General features: G+C 35.1%; 1 protein-coding gene across 1 annotated transcript; it reads left to right on the top strand.

The window, feature by feature from the left end:
* Positions 1-16,706: 16,706 nt before the first annotated feature.
* Positions 16,707-18,264, top strand: LOC123668762. The gene is made up of 2 exons (XM_045602457.1): positions 16,707-17,502; positions 18,092-18,264. The coding sequence occupies exons 1-2, from the start codon at positions 16,707-16,709 to the stop codon at positions 18,262-18,264; spliced, it is 969 nt and encodes a 322-aa protein (XP_045458413.1).
* Positions 18,265-21,112: the final 2,848 nt, after the last annotated feature.

Genomic DNA, 21,112 nt, shown 5'->3' with positions numbered 1-21,112 from the left:
TATTCGAGTTATATCTAATAACGCGTATTTACTTGACTATTTTTTCGTGTACCTAAGTTGTGTTATTTGTCTATGTAATTGAAGTCGGTGTTTATTTTATTTTAACACAGTTATTTTATAAATGTTCCGATTTCAAAACTCATATCTTTTTTTCAATTCTACCCATCATCACATATTTACTTATCAAGGTAATCATTAAGGCGATTTAAAAAATACCTATACAATTTTTATCTTACGAACATGATAAAGTGTCAAAAAAACTTACACAAGAGTGATAATCTAACATTCATTTTTCTTAATACAGTCTCACGAGACAAAAAAAAAATCTCTTAATCGTTATCTTCGATAACAGTAAATGCAAGTTGACAAGTACATTGTCATATGTCAATGTCGTATCAAGATTATTATTAAAACGTGAAAGAAGTAGAAAACCGGCCAAGGCGAGTGCAAGTAAGCTTAATGTAAGGTTCTGTAGTTTTCTATTTCAGTATGCGGATTTTGAAAGACAACCGCTCTGGTTTATGGTTGGCTTGTAACACACCTATAATTAATTGTAAAAATATTATAATTCTACAAATATTTCAATCCGTATGGATATATATATATATATGTGTGTGTGTGTGTATACTGACAAAAGTTTATGCCTTAAAACTTAACATTTCGTAAATTAATTTTTAATCAACTATAACATATACTGTTAAATGTATGTATAAAAAAATACATATTAACATACCGACGATTTACATAAGATCGCCGTCGGGGCTGAATGAAGATTGCGCAGAACCGGGTTATTTGTGCGATCTTGGGAAAGCCGACGTCCAGCAGTAGATAACTACCTATAAGCTCAAGCGTTATGCACTGTTGAAATTACACAAATATTTATGACATTTATATATTACAATTTTTGCCTTTCTTTAGTTGGGTTGTCTGGAAGAAATTACTAAATAACAACTTCAAGTGTCATAAAGTCAGTAGTAACACAATCTATAAGTATCTTAAAAGTATTTGTAATGTGTAGTTGTGGTGTAAAATAAAGTATATATAATAATAATAATTGTGTTTGCTCGCAAACAAAAAAACCGACTTCAATTACGTAGACAAGAATACAACGTAAGTTCACGAAAAAAATTAACTTATTTAAAAAAAGAATTGTCAAATTCGGTTAATAAACGACGAAGTTATCCCCGAACATACATAAAAAAATATTTATACCTACGGTTGAGTTGAGTAACCTCCTCATTTTTTGAAGTCGGTTAAAAATGAAGAAAAAAAAACGAATTTTATTCATAAAATTTCAAAACTATAATTATATAAAACGTTTTAGTTATAAAAAAGATCTTGAAAAAATTTAAAACATCTTGATGTGGCAAAATTTAATTTCAGGAAATAATATAATGTACTCCGTTATAATATTATGATATTGAGTGATACAAAACATGTCAAAGAATTATCCCATTTAGTACAATACTTCAAAAGTAATGCGCATCCAATAATTTTGACTTCTCATTTTTACTTATATCCCTCCGTTTTTAATGGTGGTCATGTGAAAGTTATGTAATTAACTATGGCTCAGCTTTTATATGTACGATCACTTCCAGGCAACCTTAGGGCAAAGGTTAAAATTCTTTAACTAAAAAAAATTAAGTATAAAGAAGTAAAAAATATTATATAAAAAATAAGTATAAAAATATCCCCCATCTCGAGGTCGCTCGTACAATGACATCTCTTCAAAGATAATCTTAGAGTGGAAATGTTTATCTTAAGAGGGTAAAGTATAATATTAATTATTTGAATGAATTATTGCTAAAGTACTCATGTGCATTGTCTAAAATAAGTGCCGTAAAGGTTAAAATTCTTTAGACCAAGAACAGAAGACAGCAAAATGAAATAGAGGCTGTTTGTTGAAAATCGTAAGGTAATACACACTAAAACGATTAAAAATATTTTTCATGTAAACATTTTATTCTAACTATAAAATTTTAATTTAATATATATATTACATTATAAAACTAATTTAAGAAATATACGTAGTTGGTTATATTTATGTGTTTCTAAAATTTATTTTGTTACAAATCGAAGCTGCTGATATGTCATCGAAGTAATAATAAAAATGATAATTCTTATCTTAGATCTCAGTTTCTATGCTCAGTATCCTTTTGCTTATCTCTTTACAAACTGTAGCCATCCATGACGTCACTTATATAGAATATAGACTTTTACAATAAGTAATTAAGGTTTTATAAATTAAAAGTTTTCAAATGAAGTACCTATAACTCTCGCCTAAAAACGTCTGCTACAAACTTTTTATTCCATCTATTAGTTGCTCTTGGTATCGTTGGACAATTACATCTACATTTTTTAAGTATAAAATACTACTTTTTCTTAAATATATTATGAAACTTTTTAAAAAAATCCGTATGGAAAAGGGGAAGACATTTTGTGTAAGAGTTCTGTCACATTTAAGGTTAAAAAAGTTATCGTTTGCTTGTAAAAAAATTCTCATTGAAAATTTTATTTAAATTTTTTTTTTTTTATTTCAGTTAGTTAAAACCTACAACAATATTAAAATCCAATAGTCTTAACTTTAAAGAATATTAAATATATTCTTATATATTGAATATAAATAATTGTGTTTGCTCGCAAACGAAAAAAAACCGACTTCAAATACATCGACAAGTAATACAACGCAGATCGACGAAAAAGTAATCAAGCAACTACGCGTTATCAAAGATTACTCAAAAAGTAGTTATCAGATCTCAATAAAATTTATATGTGACCACATGATAAACATTAGCTTTCGATTAAATTAAAAATTATCAAAATCGGTACACCCAGTAAAAAGTTATTGCGGATTTTCGAGAGTTTCCCTCGATTTCTCTGGGATCCCATCATCAGATCCTGGTTTCCTTATCATGGTACCAAACTAAGGATATCCCCTTTCCAAGAAAAAAGAATTATCAAAATCGGTACATCCAGTAAAAAGTTATGCGGTATAATACAATGTAGGTCGACGAAAAAAGCGTCAAGTAAAAAACGCATTATTAGATATAACTCGAAAAGTAGTTGTTAGATCTCAAATAAATTTAAATGGGACCAATCGGCACACACCACCTTTCGATTCAAACAAAATTTGTCGAAATCGGTCTACCCGGTCAAAAGTTCTGATGTAACATACATAAAAAAAAAAAAAATACAGTCGAATTGAGAACCTCCTCCTTTTTTGAAAGTCGGTTAAAAATATAGTAGTAAAAGTGTGCCTTGTTTTCAATCGCACAAGTAATGGAGACTATCAATAAAATATTAAAGGATTTAGATTTTTTTTGACCACGTCTTGTACTGCAGTCAGGATTAATTTATATGATAAAATTATTTCAAATGCTCTATAATTAAGGATTGATCTCGGACGAAAAAAAGGGCGAGATCTCGCACGAGATTGCACTCGAGAATAAAAAAGTCTTATTCTAAGCGCGGACCGACACGGACGGAGCTGCGATCTGTCAGTTTATCTGGCCAACAAAATAGAAGCCGCTTAGCAGACGATTCGTTGGACATTTTGTGCTTCTTAAGAGGCTACTTTTAAAATAATTCGTAATACTTAATAGCTTGTGATTTAAACTGAACAAATCTTTAATATTATTGGTATAATTTGTTAATTAATCTGTAATATCTAATGGATCTGTAACATCTGAGTAGATATAGTTTTATTTAATTGATAATAATATCTCAGTTTAATAGTCAACTCAACTTAATTAATAAGTTATATTTTTTTGAGTTCTCGTTGTTATAAAAGAACTGTTTTATTACTAAAAGATTATATTAAAAGAGAAGACTGATTGTTTCTTTCATTTGTTATTTGATAGATGCGTACGTCAAAGTTTACTACTTAGAACTTTATAAAAAAAATTATAGACATATACGTCAAACAATGTTTAATGCATAAAAGTCTATTGAAAAAATTCGTTAAAATAAATGTTTATCTTATAACACTTATAGTTTTTTATATCTTTGTCCTAATTTATTCAAATATTGCAACTATTTGCAAAAAAACAGAGAAAACTGCCAATTTCCCGAGATCTCGAAATTGGCGAGATCTCGCAGTATTGTTATTCATAAACTCGCGGGATGTCGCTTGAGCCCCTATCTCGCGAGATTTGCATTCCCTGTCTATAATAATATCATACACTATTAATAATAATACATTATTAAATTGTTTTCTTTGCCTTTATTTAATTAAAAGACCTATATTTTGTTAAAAAACACATCTACCCAGATAATATAGATAAATAGTATGCACTTGCGAATACCGAATCACATTATGTTGATGAGTGACTTAAGAAGCTAAATTTGACTAGCTGGGCCCCGCGGTTTCACCCGCGTTGATTTGAGGAAAAAAGCCTTTCTTCTTAAATTGTACCTAACCTTCCTTTTTAAATGATTTAAATTTTTAGTTCTGGATGCCGGTAGAGCAAGCAATTATCTATAATATGGATGAATGTATAATATAATTTTTGTGGAGTAAATGTGAGGTTTTTTTTTTAAAAAAGAGGCAAAGATTTTAAACCTTAGCGTATTTAATATACGAGTATGTGATTATTTGTATAGGTATACACATAACCAATCCTTGTGATCTAGTATTGATTTAAGTTTCCTTAATACGTTCGGTAGAGATTGTATTATTGATATTTGTCTTTGTAGATATTTCTGGTTTATTTGCTTGTGCTTGTGGATTTTGTGTCTCATAGAACAAAATAGCCTTCGGTGAAGGCTGTTTTTATAACAAACATCGTTATTCTTGGATGAAGCTAAAAGCTACCCTCTATATGGACATAAGACTATTTTGTAAAATCACTAAAAATTTTGTAAATATTTCTAAATACTGATAGATTAAAATTGCGAGTTTTTTATAAGTATATAAATTTTTTACTCAGCATCATAATATATAAATATAATCTATTTTTTTTTTACATAGAGGTTATTGTCGCGCAAAATGTACGCTGCATACCTAACAGTGGTCGCCCATTGCAGTGATTACCTTCACAGAAACTCATTTCATACGAAATAGCTTGCCTTGACATACCTACTGGATCGAGACGATGAAAACGACTTAATAGAATGCACGTCATCTCTGTTTTCCCTCTAACAGACTCGAACCAGCCATGCATACAAAATTGTTCGAGGTTAAAAGTTTTATAATAATTATTAAGTCTTTTAAGTTTAATTATATACAAGTTTTATTGTACAAGCAGTGTTACCTCAGGAAAAAATTAGGTATTACAATTTTGAAACTATATATAATTAAAATTTTAACCTGGACTACGAAATAAAAATTAGCGGACAAGGTTTTCTGAAATATTTGTATGGAAATCCATCATTTCTGGAGTTTATAAACGTTTGATCAGCATTTTTGAAATTGAGGAAAATTCACTCACATCAAAAGCATTGAAGTTTCGTATAATAGTGCGTCTTATTTTTTGCATAAGTATTATGATACCTTTTATATTTAGACCAAGTTAGGGTATTACTATTCAGTCTGTAGTATCCCACAGCTGGGCATAGGCCTCTTTCTCCATATAGGAGAAGGTTAGGTATTGGCTAAAAATAAATAAGTAAATAATCAAACGTAATTTTTTGTAATTTTTACGCTTGAATATACTTAACATTTTCCTGTTATATCGGAAGTTGAAACTTTAGAAGCGTCATTTTATTTTTAGGTTTTTGATTACAAAAAAGGGCTATTCGCGGCATTTACGATCTTGGAGCTCGAGTCTCCCTACGGGATGTTTTCCAAAAGGTGGACATATTAACGATCGCGTCGCAGTATATTTATAACAATATTATGTATATCCGCCAGAATATTCATTGTTTTGAAATAAATAGTAATAATCGCATTGTAAACACGAGAAGGAATAACAAAATTGTAACTCCAAGTTTCCGACTGCGAAAAGTAAACGTTTCCTTTCTGGGTCACGGTATTCGCATGTATAATAAATACCACAAAAGATTTTGGAATTGTCTCAACATAAACTTAAAGTTTTTATTAAAAAAAATTAACAGATAAAGCTTATTACTCGGTGCAGGATTACATAGTTGATAAAGATGTGTGGACTTAGTGACGCTGTATTTCATGCAACATGTTTCTAATTTTGTACTAAAACACAGTTTATATATTATTTTCAAAACAGTAACTGCGGAGTTTCTTGCCGATTCTTCTTTGCAGAATCTACATTCCGAATCGGTGATAGCTTCACTTTTACAAAAATAATAATTTATTTTTAAAGTTTGGATTTGTAAAATGACGATTCGAAAGTGCTCTTATTTGAATAAAGCTATTTTTGATTTTGATTTTTGACATATCATATAAAATAAATATGCCACCATTACGGGAATTCTTTACGGTAAAATAGGAGATTAATTCGTATGACTAAAATTACCTAAAAATAGCTTGAGAAACCTAAGACTGTTTTTCACACGAGTGTTCCATGAAAGGCGGATGAGAGCGAGGTTGCCAGCATTCTGGTGTACCATAAATGTGGTACAAAGAAGTCATGAATTGTTGAACTTTAGCCCCTCTATGCAAATATTATTAATTTCTGCGCGAGCAAAGCAGCGGGTAACTGCTAGTAAACAAATAAATCTTTATTTCAGGTAACAATTACCCATATCTTTTACAATTTATATAACAAAATTGTGCTGTGTGGTTACGGTAGTAAAGAATGTATCCATCCCCTCTCTTCCCGTGGGTGTCGTAAGAGCTGACTAAGGGATAACACAGTTCCACTACCACCTTGGAATTTAAAAAGCCGACCGATGCCGGGATATCCATCCAACTGCTGGCTTCGAAACATAATTTTATTACAAATTTGACAATTAATATAAAAGTAAAAAAAAAATCGAGTCTGCTTTAGACCACACGACTGAAATAACACTTCTTTAGCAATAGGCCTGCACAGTAGGTCTGCACTGTGTCTTAGATATACGAAACGTAACTCGCTATGAGAGAAAGAGAGAAAGAAAATGTGTGCTTGCACCTCTCTCTCTTGCTTCGTTCACCTCGCCCGATTACACTTTTCGTAACGCTCTCGTCACGCATTCATCAGCTTATTCCTCAAGTCAAGCGTGCGTAAAAAAGTTTTACTTCCTAAACAATTAAAAGTAAAACAACTGATTACAATTACTAAATATCAATATTATTAATTAAAGCGCTGTAAAAGACACTAACGTCACTGAAGCTTTTCTTGGTGTAATCAGTCCACAAGCTGCACGTTTACAGCGAAGTGCAGTATGCTCTAAAAACTGTTAACTTCACCTGGATTGAGCAACGAGCAAACCTTCGAGCCACCATGATCGCTCTTACTAACAATGTCCTCCGCTCCCTCTCAATATCAGCATCATCCCTGAGGCAGGTGGTAATTATATGCCCTAAATGCTCCACCATTTTTAGAGATACACCAGAGAGAAGCACGGCTGGGATATTATATACTAAAATCTACACTGACATTTTGATTATTTATTTATTTATTTAAAACTTCTACCCAAACGTTGGCTTATTATCTGTCTTTTAAGCTGTTTTATCAATTATGTTCACAACAAGATCGTTGCTTTGTAAGAGTTTAACATCGTTTTATTTTTCTTTATGTTTATACCATAATTATGAAATGCTAATCCTATTGCCTTATTGATCTTACTGGTATTTTAAGGACAGGTTTACACTCATCTTGACCTACAAATTAAAATGCTAATTCGACACTGTTTCGATTTCATGTAGGTACATATTTATACAATAATAAGATTTTGTAAGTTATCATATTTGGTATTTTGTAACACTTTTGTGAAGAGCATTTATGGATTGCTTGCGCAAACATTATTCTGGGTCAGCCAAAGGAAAGAATAGTATCGCCACAAATAATCACAAAAAAATTGATATCATATCTTTGACTATCGCTTTTGTTACCCAAGTTAAGTATTTGTTCCTATTAATAGGATAAAGAAATAAGGAAAAATAATTGTTTTTTAAAAAATAATTTTTTATCTTAGGGGTTTTGTGTGCTGTATGGGTTAATACTTGGTATTTAAAGGAAAATTAATATTTGCTATCTCGCAGATTAATGTTTAGTGTTAAGTTTTGTATGATTACTTATAACTAAGTACAAGCAGATACAAAAATAAATACAATACTCGTTCCTCGGATCGTGTTTTTCATATTCACTAATAGGGTGGGTTGCTGTCTTCCGCAGGGTGGTGTGCTGTCTCCTCTCCTGTTTTCTATTTTCATAAACTCTATTACTTTCAATTTAAATTCTCTCTACGACTTCAAAATGTTGCGATTCGGTTCATATTTGGCTTGCGTAAATATGACCACATTTCGGAATTTCGTAAAAAACTGAACTGGTTACCCATTCGTCTTCGCCGGAATTCTCATATATTGTCTCTTCTGTACTGTGTACTATTTCATCCGTCAACACCTGTTTACCTAAAGGATAAGTTCGAATTCCTTGGTTCATATAGTGAAATTTTAAGGTCATCAGAAAACCTTAAGCTGCGTGTACCCCTTCACAGAACAAACTTTTATAAAAACTCCTTTGCTGTGCAAGCTGTTTTGCTATGGAACGACTTACCCGTGGCCATAAGACGAGCTGAAAGTTTGTTTCTGTTTAAGAAGCATTTGGAAGCATATTACCTCAGTCTATAATTATTTTAAACTCACTACATTCAATTGATAAAAGATCATTAAATTTGCCATGAATCTATATATTATACGATTACTGTATTTATATATTAGTGTGTATGTAAATGTTTTTTTTTTTATTGCGTACGTATGTGTATAATGTATATGTATATATAATTGTTATATATTCTATTTTTTTTTCTTTTACTTATTTAAATCTGCATACCACCTGCCCATCTGAAAAGCAATATCCCTTTCATTATCAGGTTGTCTGGAAGAGATTGCTTTTTAGCAATAAGATCGCCTGGTTGTACAATTTGTTCCTATAGTTGCCTGTAATTTTAATTTTGTTCTTTATTTAAATGTGCAATAAAGTATATTATTATTATTATTATTATTACTCTAAACTATCTGATTTTGGATTCAGAAAAGTTTATTTCTTTAAACTAGCTATGACGAAAAATATTGGTTACTTCAATAAATGTAATCGATTTCAGTCATCTAGTGACATTTTTTGGTACACTCTCCAAAACGAGTTCAGTGGCACGTACAATATTGCACATAATATGAAGGTAAATAGAAGTATAGAGTCTGTTGTTAACGAAGTACCGATTGCACTGCGGTAGATCCTTTAACCATGTTCATGTAAACATTGTGCCTACAAACTTGTTAAATGAATAATTCAGTAGAAACTCGTGTGCATTATTTTCGTAACTTTTTCTCAGTTATATTATGTTGGTGATTTATTAACATGTAGTTATCATATAATGAATTCACATTTTCTTTGACGCATAAATAATTAAATTGTATACACTACACACACTATTATACATCTGTTCTGTGTGAATTCCGTATGATAGAACACGTGTATTGTTCAATAAATTGAATGTTTTTTTTTTTAGAATTAACTCCTTAAAAAACGATTTAAGGTCCGTGGTATGAAAAAATTTGAGGAGTAAAATCGTGTAAATCAACTGACGCTTACGCTCACTGGTGCTGACGTCTAATGACGCTAAGTGACATTTTACAGCACTTTTAACAGTTTGTGTCAGATAAATAATTATAATTGTAGTAGGTAATACATTATTGTAAATATTGCATAAGTGTGTACCAGTAAAAGAAGAAAAGATTACACGATTGTCCGATTAGTTGAACTTTATTTATATATATATATATATATATATAACAATATGATCAAATTATCAAGAAAGAAAGAAAAAAACATTATTAAGGTAATGAAGAATTTTGTGTTGTCCATTAAATTAAGTTTCAAATGCGATTGATTTTGAAAAACAATCGCCATATAAATAGTCATATTGTTGATATTAGAATGTTCGTTGTTCATAGAGTGCAAATGGTATTAATAATGATTTATAATGCAATTGATAGTGTGAGCGAACTCTACTATCATAACATAATTAAGTATGTCAATTTATTACGAAACGTTATAATTTAGCAAGCGCAATTTTCCTCGTACCTCTGTTTTAAGTACAGCAGTTATTAAAAATATCTTACTGATATTTGTAAACTATTATCATTTTAAACATTTTCTGAAATCCGGTACATAAAATGCTATTTAAAATTGAGTACAAAGTCGTGTAAAAAAATAAAAAGATAATTACACTAAATTTTAAAAATTACTTAAACTTAAAACTTATTTTTAAAATTCGTCCTTAAAATAAGTTATTTTTATAAATAAAAGATATATATAAAAGATAATAGTAATTTGTTTTTTTTTAAGTATTAAACCTTCCGTGGGAGTTAAGGAACATACAAAAAAATAAATTAGCAGAATTGGTCGAGCCATTCTCGAGTTATGCACTTACCAACATTCATTTTTATTTATAAAGATAGATTACTGACAGTTCTCTCTCAAATCATGAATTATAACGAGCATTAAAAATCATAACTGGAACCATTATATTTTATAGTACAGTATAAAGAGTATATGATAAGATAACAAACACTAGACTTCATTTGATTCGAAGGTTCTTTTCTTATAACTACTTACTAGATTAGTAACATAAGCCAAACGATTCCGTGAATCAAGAGACCGAATTGTTATAAACTAAAACGATCTAAGAAACAAACAATTATCTTCCAAATAAATAAATTTTAAAAAATAAAAATCGTATACCCATCAATTTTTGAAATAAACTTAAACTGTATAGGCTGTAATTTATCTCTGAATAGTAAATAGACAAGCGACAAGCAGACTTCAATTATTTTCTAATATATAAAATTCTCGTATCGCGGTGTTTGTTACCGAACTCCTCAGAAACGGCAGAACCAATTTTTATAAAGCTTTTGTGCATATCGGGTAGGTCTAAAAGTTGGCAAATATTTATTTTTCGTACCCCTAAATGATAAGGGTGAACAACCCCTAAATATTTTTTTTTATTTATTTGACAATTTTTTATTTTTATTTCATTATGATTTGTTATCGAAAAATACATACAATTTAAAAAATTTACTCTTCTACCACCAACCTCTTATTTTTAATAGCGTTTAGTGGTAAAACAACGTTTACCGAGGCTACTTAGCCAATAAAATTGTAATTTTTTTACCAAGGTAGAACATAATCGGGATACGCGAATTCCTGTAGGACTCTGACGTATTTCGATGACACCATATTTACAAGCAGCTATAGATAACTGTAAAAAAACGAGTAGTCTACCACACGACTGAAGTAAAACTTACGAAACGCAACTCTTTCTATCTTCACTAACTTATTTCTTCCTCTCAACTTCCGTCCGCTTCGCCCGATCAGACTTTTCGTAACCCTCGCGTCACGCATTCACCAGCTTACTTACCATGTCAAGCGTGCGTTAAGAAATTTTACTTCAAAAATTTAGCCGCTTCACACTCAACGGCCCCCAGTACGATAAAAATTGTAGACTGAAAATCACCAAAGATAAACTCTGACTATAACAAGCATTAAAATGCTAATCATTACGATTACATATATGTGTATACATTGCTACGCTAGTGCCATTATCACTGTGTAACTCCTCGTTATGACTTTCCCACCTTTTTATATAAAAAACAGAATTAGCAATTTAGTATACATACGAATAAATTATTACTTTTCCTTTTTTATCACCTACATCTTCTTAATTAGTCAATTTCAAGGATGAACTAAGAAGATTATATCCGACGAGTTTAATAAATATAAAAGTTAGTATTTCGTTTATTCAAAATTAATTACACAACTCTTAGGTTTTTTACTTCATTTACATAGGTTATACTAATTTTTACACAAACCTTTTTATTTTAATGAATATTGATCATTTGCATCTTAGTGTTTTTAGTTCATGTTTCAATGACCTTCTTTTCAAAATAAATATTAAGCATAGTATTTCGTAAAATAAATAAATAAATTACAAGTTTGAATATTTTACTTTACGATGTACTGTAATAAATATAGTAGAGACATTAACAGTTCAATTTAATATTTAGTATATAAGCAAATTTAAAAGAGTGCTCTATTTTTTTTTACAGAAACTTCCATACCCGAAGGCGGTGGGATTCATCGTTACAAATGAGTTTTGCGAGAGGTTCTCTTACTATGGGATGCGAAGTAAGCTACGTTACTAATTTTAAAATAATTTATTTACTTTTATATAAACAAACCTTATCCTGACAATAACGAGCACAGAAACAAGAACTATCCAACTTCGTGCAATCGTTTATAAGTTATTCGCATACATACATTTTACCGATTCATTTTTATTCATACAGATCTGTTAGGTATTATATTTTGACACAGTGATGCGAAAATCTTGTGTGACGAAATCGATTCACGCCCGAAGCAGCTTCATGTCAATAAAATTCTGGTTGTTTATTTTTGTTAGTTTTCTACGCAATTACGTCGATCCTAGCTGTTACAAAACTGTTGATCGAAACTCTGAGTAAGGACGTTACCGTCAATCTGCTAAAAAGTAGCGTGGTCCACCATCTATGCTACCATAACTCTTCTTTATAGAGAACAGATTTTTGTCCATTCCAAACCTGTTTCAAAGCGAAAATTCCATGACATCTTATTAGATTACTCTTAATGCAAATTATATATATGACTCATCCATGATAAGTCGGTAATTCAAGACACGATTTTTATAAGTATATAAATACGAGTAGATGACGTAACTGTCATTTATTTTTTGTAAATTGTAATTTTTTGTAAATATGCAAAAAATTTAGGTTAACATTTTTTTTTATTTTATGGATGCAGAGCAATTAATATTCTGGGGCTACAATTAAAAATTAAATCAAAATTAACCAGTGCTCTGCGACATTACAAATTTATCATAAATTCGCATAAATTTTTGCTTTTTTTTTTGTTTTTTTTAAATAATCTGTTTTAATAAATATTTTAAACATGCTTATTGAAATATATGGAGCGAGAAGAGACGACCGCAATTTGAAAATATTATAATAAATAATAATAAATAAACACCTGATATAAACACCCAACTTACCTATAATAAATACCTTTACGTCTCTTGTTGTAAGTGTACAATGATAATGTTAGTGACACAGCTATATATTATTGTTAATATTTGCAATGCTATTGTGTCACATATTATATTTTGCAATTGTGAAAAAAATATTTTAAATCACAATAGTCGCCCATGATTTTGGTCGTATTATAGCTCAAATCATATCTACATTGCATGTATTGTATGTTAAGTACATTCTTTGTTTTATAATAAAAATAAATAAGATTAATATGTTTACTATCTCTTAAAAAAGAAAACTTTTAGTTTATTTTATATAATACAGTTTGCATACAACAGATATCTGTGAACTTTTCATATCAATATTACTATCTTGTAAACAAAACCTACTTGTCATTTCGTGCAATAAATATTTTTATTTCATTTTATTTATTCTAGGAGTACTCTATTAAACACAGGCAATAAATAAAAATAAACAATGTTGTAGAGAAAACAATGAAATAATTATTCACTTAGGAAAAGTAGTTATAATAATTTAGACTTTAGTCTGAAGTGTTTATTGTAGTTCTACTTATTTGATACCCATGACGTCGTTTGTATCACTTATTGGAATAATGTTATAAATAATGTTATACTTATTTAATACTTCGTGGATATAGATATTTAGATATATACTAGCTAACCCCGCAAACGTTGTTTTGCCATATGTATATGTTATTAATTATAACTTAGGGATATGGAAAATAGATGTTGGCCGATTCTCAAACCTACCCTATATGCACAAAAAAAATCATAAAAATCGGTTCATCCGTTTCGGAGGAGTATTTAAACTAACATTGTGACACGAGCATTTTATATATGAGATATCTTAGATATTTAATAAGTACTAAATACTTTTTTATTTTGTTTATTTTTACTGAACAGAAATAATTATAACAGAAAATAGCATTCTGTTTGCGTCCCTGTACGATGCGCAGTGCGATCCCCACTCTGTCGCCGAACGCTCAATGTCTGTCTATACAATTATTATGAATATAATAATCTAACCCTACGCTGATAATGTCTTTTCTGTAAATCGTAATTCTATATTTACAGTATCAACATTAGAAAAAAAATTATATACTAAAAAACTAGTCAGTATACCATCTATAAACATGTTATGATAATATAGAATAATTAATAAAATTATAATAACAGGTGAAATAAAATACACGTGGTATTATTTTTAAATAGCCATATGAATACTTAATAAATATTATGATGATTGATGTATTTATTTTTAATTTGGTTGTTTTTGGATATTTATTGCATTCTTTGAACGACAATAATTCATTTCACAACTCAACTGTTTCGCGTTATACTGTTACGAACACTCGAAGAAACTAGCGCCATCTAGCGGCAACCATTGAAACCACGCAAAGACAGAGACCGCATGAAACTCTCTACTCAATACTAGATGGCGTTAGAGGAGCAACTGTGGAACTATATAGAAGTATAGTCTCGAAAACCAGGTACATGCGCGAACTTTCCAGAATGGTCTGGGCCTCGTCTCGGCCGATATAAATAGCCGTAGCGAGGCGAACGAGTACAGTTCAGTTTGAGCGATCTTCGAGGCGACTTCAAGAGTGAAAACTAGTGATCAAGAGTGGTACCAGTGAAACCTACGACATTGGCTACGACATAGGACATTGTTAGTGCTTAGTGTTTGAACCTAGTGCTTTGTGTTGGACCTAGTGCTTGTGAATAAAGTCTTGAAAAGAGTCAGCAGGTCTTTCTCTCCAAATCCTTCGAACCCTAGCACGTAACAACTGGTGTCGGAAGTGAGATTTGGAGATGCCATTGACTCCGAGAGAAGACTTTAAGGACGTCAAGGGCGTCAGGACAAGGGCACAACGAGCTGCGGAGGCCACACCCACAGGGGACCAAGCTCCGCCCACCGTGGACCAAGCCCCGCCCACTGACCCCGCCTATCATGCCCCGCCCACTGACCACGCCCACCAGGCCCCGCCCACTCGGGCTCAGGCCCCGCCCACTCGGGCTCAGGCCCCGCCCGCTCAGAGTCAGGCCCCGCCCACTCAGAGTCAGGCTCCGCCCACTCGGGCACAGGTCCCGCCCACTCAGGCTCAGGCCCCGCCCACTTTGTCTCAAGCTCCACCCACCGGACCCGCCCACCTTACCACGCCCACCAGCGACACCGTAGCTTCTACAGACTCTCAAGTGGCTCTTCAATTAGCAAGTTTAATTAAATTAATGGAGCTGCAAAAGGCTGAAATTCGTGGTGCTTTGCAAGAATCACAAGAGCAACAAAAGGCTGAAATTCGTGCTTTGCAAGAATCACAAGAGCAACAAAAGGCTGAAATTCGTGGTGCTTTGCAAAAATCACAAGAGCAACAAAAGGCTGAAATTCGTGATGCTTTGCAAAAATCACAAGAGCATCAAAAGGCTGAAATTCGTGGTGCTTTGCAAGAATCACAAGAGCAAACAAGCTTAAAATTGCAAGAATTACAAGAGCAACAAAAAGAGCTCCAAGAAAAAACGCTTTGGGCTGTAAAAGATGTTAGTGACGCGGTGACTAAGCTTCGAAAAGATGTCGACGTAGTGGAAGAACGAGTTACCGGGTTAGGATTGGATGTTGAAAATGTGAAAACCGGCCTCACTGAATTACAGAAGAAAGTAGTGCGCCTTGAAACCACGGGAGCCGCGATGTCTAGTGGAAGTACCGGAGTGGCGCAAGGACCAAGAGTGAAAGTGCCTCCATACGACGGTACTACTCCGTGGAACGCTTATCGTCAACAATTCCAGACGGTCGCTACTGCGAACGGATGGACGGAAGAGCAATGCCTGACCGCTCTCACTGTTGCGCTCAGAGGGCAAGCTTTATCGGTTCTGGAAGCACTGCCACATACAGGAAACGGGTTCCAAGACTTGATGGAGGCACTTGAATCCCGATACGGGGAGCGACACATGGAGCACGTATTCCGTGCCCAACTGCGTGACAGAGTCCAACGCTCAGGAGAAGGACTACAACAATGGGCGTTGGAAATTGAGAAACTCGTCAGGAAGGCACACCCAGGAGCAGACACCAAGATGGTAGACACGAATATTGTTCAAGCATTTGTCGACGGAATCAAAGACCTGGAGGTCAGAGCTGCAGTGAGGCTTCGTCATCATACATCGCTAAAGGAAGCATTGGCGCATGCTTTGGAGGTAGAGGCTGTTCGCCATGACATACGGCAGACCCATAAGATCCGCGAGGTCTCTGAGGAAGTTAAGGAGGTCAAGGCCCCTACGAAGAAAAGCTATGGAGTCATGTGCTACAAGTGCGGCGAAAGGGGCCATCTTCAGCTCAACTGCCCGCAGAAGGAGACCCAGATAGCAAGGATGAAAAGGATCGAGGAACAAATAGAGGAGCTGAAGAAACAAGGGGCTTCGTCCCCTGCCCGGGAGCAGGGAAACGAATAAAAGCCAGGACTAAGGGGCGAGTACTGGCTGACGCGGAGGAAGCCCCAATAACTGTTATCTCCCAGGCATGCAGCGGGAATAGTCTTGCGATTCAGGGGAATATTAACGGGACGGATTGCAAAATGACTCTAGACACAGGAGCCTCTAGAACAATAGTGAACCCAAAGCTGGTAAAAGCTGCAAGGGGACACAAGAGGAGAATTAACTGTCGGCTTCTTACGGCCTCCGGTCAGCCAATACCCGTCCTGGGAGAAATGTCAGTTACGATGTATGTAGGGGGGTCCTCATACTCTCATAACGTTATCGTGGCTGAGATTATGGATGATTGCATCTTGGGTTTGGATTTTATGAAGAAACACAACTGCAGAATTAATGTCACTGACGGAGTTTTCAAGTGTGGTGAAGAAGAAATCTTCATTCTTGGTGGTGCTTGCGGGAAAGTTGCATGTGTAAAGAAAGTCATTATACCTGGAAGAGCGGAAGCTCGGGTGTTGGTGAAACTACCGACAACTGGAAAGAAAAAGTTAAACAGATGCGTGTTGATCGAAGACACACCTACCAAAACATCGGCGCAAAAACTGATGACGGCGAGAACCCTTGTTAGTGGAAGCAGTAACGCTGTGGTCAAGGTTTTGAACCTTGATGATCGCGAGATCTGCTTGAACAAAGGTGACGTCATTGGAAAGTGCGAAGAAGTTGTCTGGATGAAAAAGTGTAGTTCGATGACAGGCGCAGACTTGGCAAAGAGCAACAACTACGGATTAGTGACTGAGCTACTCGATGACTGCAAGAGTAATCTCTCTTATTCGCAGAGCATAAAAGCCAAGAAGTTTTTACAGCGCTACGCGCATATCTTCTCCAGTCACGAAGGAGACCTTGGAAGAACATCAGTGGTCCAGCACAGGATAGATACAGGAAGTGAGAGACCAATTCGTCAACGAGCAAGACGGATACCAATTGCAAAGGAAAAAGAAGTTGAAGGCCTTTTGGAGGACATGAGAAGGAATAAGATTATTGAACCGTCTGCAAGTCCGTGGTGCTCACCTGTTGTATTAGTAAAAAAAAAAGATGGTAGCACGAGATTTTGTGTGGACTATAGGCGTCTCAATGATGTCTCTAAGAAGGACAGTTACCCGTTACCTCGAATTGACGACACTTTGGATACCTTGAGTGGCATGAAATGGTTCTCAACCCTAGATCTAAAATCTGGATACTGGCAGGTGGAAATTCATCCAAAAGACAAGGAGAAGACAGCTTTCTCGACTGGTAAAGGTTTATGGCAATTTAAAGTCATGCCCTTTGGATTGTGCAACGCACCTGCCACATTCGAGCGACTCATGGAGTGTGTACTGGCAGGCTTAGTTGGAGAGGCTTGCTTAGTCTACTTAGATGACGTCATCATTGTCGGCCGTGACTTCGAGGACCATTTGCAAAACTTGGAGCGAGTTTTCGCTAAAATAGAGGGGGCCAAATTAAAGTTGAACCCGAAAAAGTGTCGTTTATTCAGGAATAAGGTCAGTTATCTCGGCCATGTTATCCTCAGTGATGGAATCCAGACAGATCCGGAGAAACTGGAAGCAGTCCAAAAATGGCCTACCCCTAAGGACAAAACCGAAGTGCGGGCATTCCTCGGACTGTGCTCATACTACAGGCGTTTTGTTAAGGGATTCTCAGAGATAGCCAAGCCATTACATCGGCTGACAGAAGATAAACGACAATTTAGTTGGGATGGGACTTGTGAAGATTCTTTTCAGAAACTAAAAAAACATCTGTGTGAAACACCAATCCTGGGATATCCACAAACCGAAGGTCGATTTATAGTCGACACGGATGCAAGCAACACGGCCATTGGAGGGGTGTTATCTCAAAAACAGGGTGAAAGAGAAGTAGTTATTGCATATTTCAGCAAATCTTTATCCAAGCCAGAGATAAACTACTGTGTGACAAGAAGAGAACTCTTGGCTGTTGTAAAGACGCTACAACATTTCAACAAGTATCTCATCGGCAGACAGTTTTTACTGCGAACTGATCACGCGGCCTTGAAGTGGCTACTGCAATTCAAGAACCCAGAAGGTCAAGTAGCTCGATGGATTGAGCAGCTTCAGGAGTACGACTTCAAGGTGGAACACCGCAGCGGAAAGATGCATGGAAATGCCGATGCACTCTCACGAAGGCCGTGTCCGGAAGACTGCAAACATTGTGTTAAGCAAGAATCTAATGAAGTAACATTAAAGCTCACAAGAACAAGTCCTTTGGGTATCTGGGAAAGTGATGCTATGAGGGAAGCTCAAGAAAGAGATGACGACCTTCGGCACATCATCACATGGAAGAAACGGGGTGACGTAAAACCATTCTGGAGTGAGGTTGCACCCACTGGCGCTGTCACTAAGGCGTACTGGGCTCAATGGGACAGTCTGATACTTCAAAACGGAATACTCTACCGGAAATGGGAGAAGACTAACGGCAGAGAGTTCCACCTTCAGATAATTGTCCCGAGAACGAGAGTACCAGATATTCTCCGTGAAATACATGATGGCGTATCAGGAGGTCATCTGGGTGTCAAGAGGACGTTAACAAAAGTGCGAGAACGATTCTACTGGTTGCATTGTCGAGATGATGTACAGGATTGGTGCCGCAAATGTACTACTTGCACTGCTGTAAAAGGACCACAGACCAGGAGCCGTGGGAATCTGCGGTTGTATAACGTCGGTGCACCGTGGGAACGAATTGCAGTTGACGTAGCGGGGCCATTTCCTGTAACGGAATCGGGAAACAAGTATTTTATGGTCGTCATGGACTACTTCACCAAATGGCCCGAAGTGTTCGCCATACCAAACCAAGAAGCTACAACAGTCGCTTCTAAGTTAGTCGAAGAAGTGATATGTCGCTTTGGCGTGCCTCTAGAAATCCATTCTGATCAGGGCAGGAACTTCGAATCGCAAGTATTCCAGGAAGTGTGCAGAATTTTGGGCATGCATAAGACGAGGACCACCGCGTACCGTCCACAGTCTGATGGAATGGTTGAGAGATTTAACCAGACCCTTGAGAGGCATTTAGCGAAATTGGTAGACGACAAACAAAAAGATTGGGACAAGTATATACCGCTCTTCCTTCTGTCGTACCGAACCGCCGAGCATGAGAGCATAAAAGCTACTCCGGCGTATGTCAATTACGGTAGAGAATTACGAATACCAGTAGACCTATTGACTGGAGGGTCACCGGAGGAACCAAATACCGTACAAGACTATGTCAGCGATTTAAGGGAAAAAATGCGCTATATACACGCCTTGGTTCGGGAAAATGGTTTACAGTCAAGTGAGAACATGAAAACCCGATACGACCGGAAATCGAACACGAGCGGCTTCAAGGAAGGGTCACTGGTGTGGCTGCATAACCCAACCCGCCGGAAAGGGAAATCGCCAAAGTTGCAGACCAAGTGGGACGGTCCATACAAAGTGGTTACCCGACTGAATGATGTGACTTACAGGATTCAAAAGCAACCAAGAGGGACCTTCAAAGTGGTACACATAGACCGTCTGGCGCGTTACCATGGCAGTAACAACGATGCTCGGGACGAGCATCTCTAAGAAGGGAGTAGTGTTACGAACACTCGAAGAAACTAGCGCCATCTAGCGGCAACCATTGAAACCACGCAAAGACAGAGACCGCATGAAACTCTCTACTCAATACTAGATGGCGTTAGAGGAGCAACTGTGGAACTATATAGAAGTATAGTCTCGAAAACCAGGTACATGCGCGAACTTTCCAGAATGGTCTGGGCCTCGTCTCGGCCGATATAAATAGCCGTAGCGAGGCGAACGAGTACAGTTCAGTTTGAGCGATCTTCGAGGCGACTTCAAGAGTGAAAACTAGTGATCAAGAGTGGTACCAGTGAAACCTACGACATTGGCTACGACATAGGACATTGTTAGTGCTTAGTGTTTGAACCTAGTGCTTTGTGTTGGACCTAGTGCTTGTGAATAAAGTCTTGAAAAGAGTCAGCAGGTCTTTCTCTCCAAATCCTTCGAACCCTAGCACGTAACAATACAATAACTACGCTAATTTTCCCGTAAAAATTGCGAAAATAGATATCGAAAAAAAAAACAAATGAACAAATATTTATATTTATGTCAATTGTTTTTATTGAATACGTAATTATTCATTATTAGTAGCTATCAATAACCGTAAGCTTTACATATTCTACGATTGATTTCATGTTAAGCTGTAAACATAAAAAAATAAATGTTTACATGTTGATACATATTCTCAAAGTATAACGTTTTCAGCAATTCTTTCCCTATATCTTCGCGATAAACTGGGATACGGCGATGACAGTGCCACAGTCATATACCACACCTTCACGATGTTTGCCTACTTTTTCCCGGTAATTGGCGCCATGATTGCTGACGGATGGTTGGGAAGATTCAGGTAGAACATTTATTATATTCATATATCTTTTATAACAAGATAAATTATCTCTCTTAAAACAATTACAAGGTTGACTACGTCGATTATTATTTTACATATA

The sequence above is a fragment of the Melitaea cinxia genome, chromosome Z (genome assembly GCF_905220565.1).
Source record: "Melitaea cinxia chromosome Z, ilMelCinx1.1, whole genome shotgun sequence".
NCBI lineage: Eukaryota > Metazoa > Arthropoda > Insecta > Lepidoptera > Nymphalidae > Melitaea > Melitaea cinxia.
This window is presented reverse-complemented; position numbering and strand designations above follow the sequence as displayed.